This window comes from Saimiri boliviensis, chromosome 1, assembly GCF_048565385.1.
Source record: "Saimiri boliviensis isolate mSaiBol1 chromosome 1, mSaiBol1.pri, whole genome shotgun sequence".
NCBI classification, from domain to species: Eukaryota; Metazoa; Chordata; class Mammalia; order Primates; family Cebidae; genus Saimiri; species Saimiri boliviensis.
This window is the reverse complement of record NC_133449.1, coordinates 128,346,681-128,357,114: the sequence shown is the minus strand read 5'-3', so window position 1 is coordinate 128,357,114 and position 10,434 is coordinate 128,346,681. Positions and strand designations below refer to the sequence as shown.

The 10,434-nt window shown below is 44.3% G+C and overlaps 1 protein-coding gene across 4 annotated transcripts in view; it reads left to right on the top strand.

Annotated features, from left to right (window-relative positions):
- The first annotated feature begins 4,426 nt into the window (after positions 1-4,426).
- MGAT4A (alpha-1,3-mannosyl-glycoprotein 4-beta-N-acetylglucosaminyltransferase A) overlaps positions 4,427-10,434 on the top strand; it is a 117,526-nt gene continuing 111,518 nt past the window's right edge. For 2 of the 4 annotated variants that reach the window (XM_039476852.2, XM_039476835.2), the window contains exons 1-2: positions 4,427-4,511; positions 8,970-9,295. In XM_039476852.2, the coding sequence (XP_039332786.1) occupies positions 9,202-9,295 (94 nt within the window). In that variant the 5' untranslated portion in view covers positions 4,427-4,511; positions 8,970-9,201. Of the gene's footprint in view, positions 4,512-5,046; positions 5,229-6,845; positions 7,700-8,969; positions 9,296-10,434 lie in introns of those variants that run through there. The other 2 variants (XM_003941292.4, XM_074403913.1) reach the window with 2 other exon arrangements.

Genomic DNA, 10,434 nt, shown 5'->3' with positions numbered 1-10,434 from the left:
GAAATAGTCTGCATGCTGTATCTGAAACACTCGGCATCTGACAAAGAGTTTAAATAGACTCTTACTGTTCACCCTGGTCTTAGTTTATCTAGTTTCTAGATGAAAGTGATTGAGTGCACTGCTGATCAATTACAATGGAGAAGTCTCCTATCATTTGTGCATATACCATTTAAAAAAGCCAAGGAGAACTTCCTAATGTGATTCCTCTAGAAGGCTTTGCACTGGGTTGGGGGAAGAATCCCACTAGAGCTAGTAGCCAAGAAGACAGAAAACACAATCTTTATAAATATTCATAAATAATGCAAGCTTGATTGTTAATGCATGGAGGGTGATAGGGTAGAAAAGAAGAGACCTAGAGATTGTGTGCTTGAATTCTTAGAAGCTGGCTACTATAGGCATGGGCCCACCAACAGCTATTTACCATCAAAGAGATAAAAGGAAAAGATTCATTTCCTTTGTGTACTCCGCTTTTAGCTCAGATATCACTTCCAGGAAGCCTTCCTTGCCCCAAGATGGCTTCATCCTATTGACTCCCAGAACTGTGGGTTTGCAGCATTGTACTGTGGTTTAATTACTTACCCACTTCTCCCACGGTGAGCACTTTGTGGTTAGATAATGGCTGCCTCTGTAATCACAGGCACTCAGAAAAAATTTGTATAATAGTGAAAATGTGTGTGGAAAGGAAAACAGCCTCAACATAGAAGCTTTGTTGGGGACAGACTATAAAATGGTAAAGTTCTGGCAGAACCTCTTGTGTACAATTCCACTGAGTATGAAATAAAGGCAAAAACAGAAACTGCAGCAGTAGAGAAGAAATAAAACGGAAGTGATAGAGGAGGAGAACCATCATCAAAATATTAAAAAGAGAAAAAGATACGGAATGGGACTCAGTGGGGTTTGGATGGACTGTTTTCGAACATTAACTAACTGATACTATAGACTAGTTGAAAAATCCAGGATCATAAACTGCAAAGATAACATGAATCATCAACCAGTTCTATCACACACCTTAGAGTCATACATTCTATGGCATTCCAGTTTATTGGGACAACTCACTGAAATCCAGACTTTCCTGAGCTACAATGTATATGGCTGGAGATAAATGTAACCGTATCTTCCAAAACCTGACCTTCTGCTGCCCGCTGAAGTAGCAATGAAGTATTTAAAAAGCCTCCAAGTGAAAGCAGTTGTGTTTTTCCTGCATGCTTTTTGTCTTCTGCTGTGTTTCCTTCACTAACCAGAGTCCAGGGGAAATTCCTGCTTGCTATCTGAATAAGCCTTTGGAGTTGGTAACTGAAGCTTGTCCTTTCCCACTTTCCTTTTTCCTCTGACATATGCCTCTGCTTATAAAATGTCTGTAGATGCTTTCATTTCCTTCCTTCGCCAAGAAAAAACTGGAGAAGGTGGAGAGAAACATCTTTTTTTTTAGACTGAGTTTTGCTCTTGTTGTCCCCGCTGGAGCACAATGGCATGATCTCAGCTCACTGCAACCTCTACCTCCCAGGTTCTAGTGATTCTCCTGCCTCAGCCTCCCAATTAGCTGGGATCACAGGCACGCCCAGCTAATTTTTGTATTTTTGGTAGAGATGGGGCTTCACTATGTTGGTCAGGCTGGTTTTGAACTCCTGGACCTCAGGTGATCCACCAACCTCAGCTTCCCAAAGTGCTGGGATTACAGGCATGAGCCACTGCACTTGGCCTTTTTTTTTTTTTTTTTTTTTTTTTTTTTTTTTTTTTTTTTTTGGAGAGAGAGAGAGAGAGAGAGAGAGATGGGATCTTGCTCTGTTACCGAGGCTGCAGTGATCCTCCTGCCTCAGCCTTCCCAGTAGCTGGGACTACAGATGCATGCACACCTGACTAATGTTTAATTTTAATTGTTTTAAAGACATGGGTTTCGCTATGTTTCCCAGGCTGGTCTTGAACTCCTGGGCTCAAGCAATCCTCCTACCTCAGCTTCCCAAAGTGCTGGGACTGCAGGCATGAGCCACTGTGCCCTGCTAGGAAATGTATGTAAAAATACTCATCCACTCAACAAAATTTTGTAACTTGCTGAAGATGTGAACAGAGAGGTAGTCTGGAGGGAGGGGTGATGTAGGGGCTCCAGAATCAAACAGACCTGGATTTGAATTCTGCTTCGATCATTCACTAGTTGCCTAAATTACTATTTGTGTCTGTCAAATATCTTAATTTCTCAGGGCCTCAGTTTCTTCCTGAATAAAGTAGGGATAATAGCTCCTGTTCCATTTTGTCTTTTGGGCAATCCATGGAAATGGCTTGGGGGCATTCTCCATGATGTTATCAAATGGCAGTACTTTCTTCCTCTGCAAGAAATAGTTTGTTTGTCTGTCATTAAGAGCACTGTAATAGCAAGACCTAGAATCATCTATTCCTAGGAGATATTTTAGGCAAGATATATCCAGCAATGTTATTAAAAGCTGTACCCTGGAATGGTCTCAGGTTTTACATCTGTTTACATCTGGTCATGAATCAATCGCCAGCTTGCTACTTGGCAATGGCTTTGTCATAGAATACAGGAAACCTGGCTTTAGGTCCCCAACGTATTCATCTGTTTTCAAGCTGCTGATAAAGACATACCCAAGACTGGGCAATTTACAAAAGAGATTCAATGCACTTAGAGTTCCACATGGTTCGTGAAGCCTCGCAATCATAGTAGAAGGCAAGGAGGAGCAAATCATGCTTACATGGATGGCGGGAGGCAGAGAGAGAGAGTTTGTGCAGGGAAATTCTCGTTTTTAAAACCAATAGATACTGTGAGACTTATTCACTATCATGAGAACAGCACGGAAAAGACCTGCTCCCATGATTTAATCAACTCCTACCAGGTCCCTCCCATGACACACAGGAATTGTGGAGTTACAATTCAAGATGAGATTTGGGTGGGGACACAGCCAAACTGTAAGTAGAGAGAAAAGACACCCCAAGTAGAGAGAAGAGTTGTCATTGGATATCATGGCTGTAATCCCCCAAGTTGTGTCCACAGTGCTGGGCAGGGGACAGATCTTTTGGTCTGGTTCCCCTAAACTGGTAAGAGACCATGGAAGCAGGGATGTCAGGTGTCTCTTCCTGAAGCTTTAAATTAGCCATCATGGAGGAACTTCAACATGGGAGAACTGCTAACTCCATGCATGTTCTAGCTGATTATTAATGGTTGTTATCCTGATATAAAAATAAAGGAATTTATCAGAGGTGGGGAGGAGACCCCATTCTGACTGATGCCTCTTAAGAGGTTTCAATTATTAAAATGACTGTTTTCTGAAAAGAATGTACTTACTACTTTGGGATCTTGGCGGGAACAAAGCTGCCTCCTTAATCTTTGGCCCTTCAATTCTCTTGTTACACTGTAGGATTGCTGTAAGGATTATTGCAGCAATAAAGTTAACACTCCCCTTGTGTTTGAATCCCTTACCTTTATCAGCTGTGTGACCTTGGGCAAGCACTTTCACCTCTCAGATAGTTTCCTCGTATGATAAATGGGGAATAAATTTAAAACATGAGCTATGCAGTGAACGACCTAACACCATGCCTGCTAGACGTTAAGTATTCAAAAGAGAATGTGCCCCGAGGTAGTTACTGTTAGCACAAGTCCTACGGATACTAAGAAAAATAGGGGCAGACCACTCAGGTTTTCTACAAACGAGCCATTTTTTTTTTTGCCTTTGAAGTTAACCTCTAACCTTATGACACGGTGACAGGTTAGGACACGGGGCTCAGGAGAACGGGGTATGGTGGAAAATCACGGGCATTAACACCCAACTACGTGCGTTAAAACCCTGATTGTATTTCTTCTTCCCGGTTGCTGAAGTCAGCCCTTCTGGCCGATTGGGGGGTTCTCACCGGGAAGTTGGGGCTGTCGCGACCGTTCGCGGGGCCTCGGGAGCTCCTGCGGGGCTGGGACCGGGGCCTGTCAATGGGGATGCTACCCAAGGTGGGCGGCCTAGAGCGGGCCGCGCCGCCAGGAAGGGCCCGGGTCAAGGCGGGCGGGTGCCTGGGCGCCGGGGCAGTCCGGGTGGTCGGGTCGCGCGACGAGGCGCAGGCCGAGGGCTCGCCCGGGCCTTTGTTGGCCGCCAGAGCGGCCCCTGCATCTCAGCCAGATGTGGCTGCGGGGGCAGGCCGGTGCCCAGAGCGGGGACCCAAGCCCGCGGCGCCGCTCCGGACCTCGCGGTGACACCGGTGAGCCGCGCCGGTCTTCCGAGCGCTCCGTAGGCTGCGCGGCGGCGCCCCTAAGTGACAGCCGCACGGGCCACTGGCGGGACGCGGGGCACAAGGCGCGCGGGGCCGGCGGCGGGCGGCCAATGGCTGGCGGGGTCGGGGCCGCCCGGCGGGGCGGGGCGGGGCGGGCGCTCCAGCGGCGGAGGCGGGGCCGGCGGGGGCGGGGGCGGAGCCGGCGGGGGCGGGCGGGGCGGCCGGCAGCGGCGGCGGCGGCGGCGGCGGCAGCGGCGGCCACAGCAGCTCCGCCGGCGGCCGCGGGAGCTCCGGGACGCCAGCGGCGGGTGAGGGGCTCGCAACGGCGGCGGCGCGCGGGAGTGGGAGGGGGCGCGGGGCGGCTGCGCGGAGGGCGCGGGGGCTGGGGGCGGCGCCGGCTGCCGGGCTGGCGGCCCCGGGCTGCGGGAGATCCACCTGCTGGTAACGGAACTGCCTGCGCCGCGGCCCGGCCAGAGCTCTGCGCGGGGAGCTGCTGGCGCCTCTGGGCGCGGGGCCGGCTGGGGGCGCGGCTGGGCTTCGGGGGCGAGCGCGGGGAGCGGGTCGGGGCGTCCTCCCCGCGTCCCTGCCCCGCACCGCGCACCCCTCGGGGCCTCGCGCCCTCCCTGCGGTCGGCCCGGCGCCTGGTGCGTTCACGGCGCTCCCCCGCGCGGCGGGGCTCGGCGACTTTGGGGGAAAGTGGAGCAAAGTGCGGATCTGGGGGTTGCGGAGGGGGAGGGACAGCTGCCTGCAGGACCCGGCGGCGGCTGGGGAGTCGGCGCCTTCGCGGGGCTGCGGGGCAGGTGGGCGGGGGCCGGGCGGTCCGGAGTGCAGGAGCTGGGGCTGCGGCTGCTCGCGGAGGGGACCGGCGGTGCAGCCTTCGCCGCGAATTTTCACACAAAGTGAAGGGCTGCGAGGCCCACGTGAAAGAGCACGCTCCGCTTCCCCAGGCCTCAGCTTCCTCGGTAAGGAGGAAGCCGCAGTAGGACTCTGAGGCTGGGTCTCGGTGACTCCACCAAGTGTGTCAGGTAACATCTCGGAGGCGAGCTTTTCTGAGCTGGCAGTCGAGCCACACGCACAACCGCCTTTATTCCTCGCAACAGTGTGTTTCCCTGGAGCGGGTTCGTTGCCTACATTCCACATTGGAAATAGAAGCAGGCACAATGTATGCTTTGAATGCTTTCCATGTATTTTGCTGTTGTGCTTTTGCTGTTGGACGAATTCTTTGATAAAAGATAATGACAAAGTCGTTCGTTGGAATGGAGACTGTAATTTTAGAATAGAATAATACGGGTTTTGTGGTTTATGTTTCTTGTTCTGAATTTTAAAAAATAGTTTGATGAACAGGTTATCATGACATAGGTTTCTTTAACCCACACGAGTAAATCCGAAAACGCACTGGGCGATGACATTATGTAAGCTGTATTAAAGACAACCATTGACCCTTTTATAAACGGCAAATAAATTAATTTTGCCATAATTGTGGTGTGTAAAGTTATATAGGCTTACGTCATGGATTTTGATTCCGAATATCGGGGATTATTGTGCCATTCATTCTTAAGGCACCTCTGCACTGTCTGTGGGATGCTGATGAAGGAATATGCCAAACGTTCAGCAAAGTGTTCTCAGCCATGGATTATATTGAGTATTTCAGAGAACACTTTAAAAGAAAATAAGTAAAGGTTTTGTATCCGTTAATAAAGACTGCAGCCTTTAAAGGACTGCTAACAAAACAGATTTCTGAGTCTGATATCTAGAGTTAAAAGTTCCATTCACCTTTGGGAGGGTGGAGAAATAACTAGCAATTTTAGCCACTACCTGTTTTGTTGTTAAAGATTCAAACGTGTTAGGTTATGGTCTCCCAGAATATTAAAAAGCTAGATTAATTTTTTTTGCAAATGTGGACACTAATAAAACTGTGGGTCGCCTGTGTCTTACAAGCCAGCCTGTGAATTATGTCTCATGATTGAAGAGCGAGTAGATACTTGGTTTTACTCTCTCTTGTCTGAAGACCTTGTTCACTTGTGCTGTGCAATTAACCTTATTAGCTGGGAAACCCTAATTAAAAATGTATGACTACATTCTTACTGAGTAAAACACACATATTTTTCCTGCAAAATTTCCAGACTTATTTGCTCGTAGAATTCATTGTAAGTATCTTCCTCAGACCAGAGTTTCATAACTTCCCGGATCCAGTATTTTTTAATTTTTTCATGTATTAGGGGTAGTATAATATCAATAGTTTACTTTGGTTTTTAGAGTTCATTTACTTGTCTCTGTACATTTCTGCAGAATTTTTTGCAAGCTTTATTTGTGTTTAGTAAAACTTTAAAAATATCCTTTACTTTGTGATGTGCTCTTTACTTTCCTATTATTATGAATTGAGTGCTTACTCTAATAACCTGTACACTTTTTATATTTTTTACTAGAACAAAATTCTTTCTGAAGTAAAATAGCGTGAAGTAGATAGCAGCTGAAAGTCGTAAGTGTTTAATATAATGCCACACTGGGATTAATGTTCCAAGTTATGTAATTCGTAGAATTATCACCCCTGTTTTTCTAATCAGAATTCATTATTAGGTGCTTATTGATTTAAGACAGAGGATTCTTGCTGTGAAGATTTTTTTTTTTTTTTTTTTTTTTTTGATACAGAGTCACTCTGTCACTCAAGCTGGAGTGCAGTGGCACAATCTCAGCTCACTGTAACCTCTGCCTCATGGGTTCAGGTAATTCTCCGTGCCTCAGCCTCCCAAGTAGCTGGGATTATAGGGGCCCACCACCACACCTGGCTAATTTTTGTAATTTTAGTAGAGATGGGGTTTCGTCATGTTGGCTAGGCTGGTCTTGAACTCCTGACCTCAGGTGATCTGCACCCCCCGCCCGCCCCCCGGCTTCCCAAAGTGCTGGGATTACAGGTGTAAGCCACCTCACCTGGCCATTGTAAAGATTTTAATTCTAAACTGTAGACGTGGGCACGTTTGAAGTTAACTTGTCTTAACTGTAGAAGGTGAGTAAGTTCAGTCTTAGAGAACATGATAACTTATCCATGAAAGTATTTTTAGAGCTTCTTGTGTTCAGGTAGTAAAAGAGGTTAGGTGCTTCTAGACTATTATATGGAAGGTAGAACAGCTGAGGAGGGTTAACAGCCATAGTTTTGTGAAGGTTGTGGGGAGGTATTAGCCAAAAGCTACAGGAAGTGGAGATTTGTTTAAAATTGTATGCTTAGACTTTGAAAATTTCCATGAATTTTGCAACTTACTCCATAGTAGATTCATGTTTGTTATATAATACAAAAGTTTTTTAAACTTACACTTACAGTGGGGTGATTAATACTCTGGGAAGATTCTGCAGTTTAACCTGATACTTGGAGTATCGCTGGCACTTCTTTTCATATTGCCAGGTGCAGTTGGCCTCATTTGAGAGGGAGCGTGTGGTAGATGACAGCCTGGACTTCAGAGATGAACAAATTATAGAGTTCTTTCTCTGGATTCATTTCCTGGTGTGTAGAACAGGGTTTAATAATGCCTGCTTCATAGGATTTTGTGAAGATTTAAACCATATGGTGGATCAGGAACATAGGAAATATTTTGTAAGTTGTAGTGGCTATCATTAGTACTATGCCCCTGTGATCTGTGATCTTTCTTTACTCGGGGGAATTTCTAGTAATGTTCAGTGTTAAGAAGTAGTGGGGTGGCAGTTTCTGAATTGCTTGCAAATGGCTGCTTTAATCAGTCATGCTCTTTCCTGAGAGAATTTTCCCTTGGGACTGCTGGCCATTTTCGTAGGTACATTAACTCCCTCACCAGAGTGCCATTCAGTATATTACCAGGTGCATCCTGTGGTACCCCCTGAGGCCACCAGGAATCTATGCAAGTCTTTGAGACTAACCACCTAGAGTGGACTGAACCAGTAGCTGTCTGGTTTTTGTTGTTGTTGTTGTTGTTCAATTAACCAAAAAAGTTTGGTTTTTAGTACATTAACATTTTTTAAGAACCTATTATATGCTGAACGCTGTGCTTATCTCCCAGATTTCTTGAGTTAAAGCAATGCAGAGTAATAGGGCCTGTGGCATACAGTATCCTGGCTGGATTGCTGCATCTTCTAAATGCTTAAAATATTTCCAGTTTACACCCTGGGAGTGGGTTAGTTACTGGAAAAATGACATTTATTTTATGACAGTGATAAACAGCAGTATTAAGTGTAACCTTTTAATAATTTATAACTATATATGAAAGAGGATACAAGACAGTTTTCCTTATTTTATGAATGAAACCTTGAGGCCTAGAAAAATGGCATGCCCCAAATCATTTAAGTAATGACAGAGCTGGGTCAAGGGCCCAGGTCTTTTGACCTTTATATGTTGTATTCTGTCAATTTTCTTATTTTAAAAGATTACCTATTATTGTGCAATAGGAAAACTGGAAGAAAGATTATCTTACTCAGGAACCATTGCGTGATCATTAGAGTTCTCATCTTGGAATCTGTGAGCTCCACTTCTCTGTTTAAAATCAGTAACCATAACTTTCTTTTTACAGACAAAACAAAACCAATGAGGAGGGAATATAGTTAGAAGCTGTTTTGTGTTTTTATCCTGGAAGAGAAGGATCATATAATTCTAGTATGTTAAATGAGTAGTTTCAATGTAGGGATAATCTTTATAGATACAGTTTAGCCTTGCCAAAAGTCTGTTTATAATGGAGAAGAGTAAATGAAGAAAGTTATATTTTGCATTACTGAATGAGTTTTTCTTTCTCTTTTCCCCTGAATAGGAAGGGAAAAGGCCAAGGCACCAGTGTATGAAGACCGCTAAGACAATCCTGAATGCAGTTGTGAACGGCATTGCTGCTAGGCTTCTGCAGATCATCTGAAATGAACCTCTCTTACTGATTTTTATTGGCCTAGAGCCAGGAGCACTAGATTCAGTTGACTTTCAGAGTAAAAAGAAAACAGTCCTGGTTGTTGTCATCATAAACATATGGACCAGTGTGATGGTGAAATGAGATGAGGCTCCGCAATGGAACTGTAGCCACTGCTTTAGCGTTTATCACTTCCTTCCTTACTTTGTCTTGGTATACTACGTGGCAAAATGGGAAAGGTAAGAAAAATGACTTGGAAAATGTGCATGAAATGTACTAGGCTTTTTGCTTGCTAAGGTGCCTAAATGCTTAGGTCAAATACCCTGGCAACCTGCATGTTACATGCTATCTGCTGGCAGTTTCTTTCTGATACAGAAATGAAATAGTATTCTTAGACAGAGGATACAATTTCTAATTCCAACGGAGTTTGTTTTGTTTTCAGTTTCTTATAATTGTACTTGGAGAAACAGATACTGATCAGTGGTTTATAGTATACATGACAGCCAAGTTTAATAATAAAGACTTTTGTTTTGGCATTTTGTTCTTTTTACTAAACATAATAAGTGTTTAATAGGCTTCTTTGTACTGAGTGTTGTATAAAACACTTAAAAGGACACAATTAGTGCCTTCATGAAATTTATGTGCTAATTATGCTAATGATTGGGTGCTATGTAGTTAATGATTTAAATTGCGTGCTTTGACAGATTACTCCTTAGGCAAAAGGATTTAAGAGGAGATGAGTAGCAATTCTGATTGGACTATTAAAACATTTTTTAAAAATTAATTATGTTTAGACTATTGAACTGTGTTTTAAAGAGAAGCTATCTGTTCATTGATTGGAATTACATAATTTAAGGATAATTCTTCTTTTTTTTTTTTTTTTGAAGAGAAACTACTTGAAGTAAATTCCTACCCATACTTCTTACTTGTCTCCTTACCTTTGATTAATCTAAGGAATGTTGATGATGAGAAGAAAGGTAGAAATGTTGAGGTGGTTGCATAATTGGTTTGTTAGAGTAGCTGTCATCCCCTGGGCTACTTGAAGCTGCTGTTGCTGATGTTGTTTTACTGACTCATGAAGATAACTGAAAAGACTGCTTTGTGACTTTATTGTTTTCTTATGTGTGTTTACATCCATGTCTGTATATACATATTGCATACGTATATATCTGGATGTCCATGTATATGTTAAAAAAGCTGATATAAGTAAAACCATGCTCTGTGCTTTGAGCAGAGTCTTTTTCCATTCTTCGTCTTTCTCTGGGTTGGGCTCTAATTTTGGGGAGAACTCTTGGGGGAAAATGAATGAAAAACTTGCAAAAGTCCTTTTTTCTTTATATACAAATATGCACGTTAGAAATCATGTTTATATTGTACC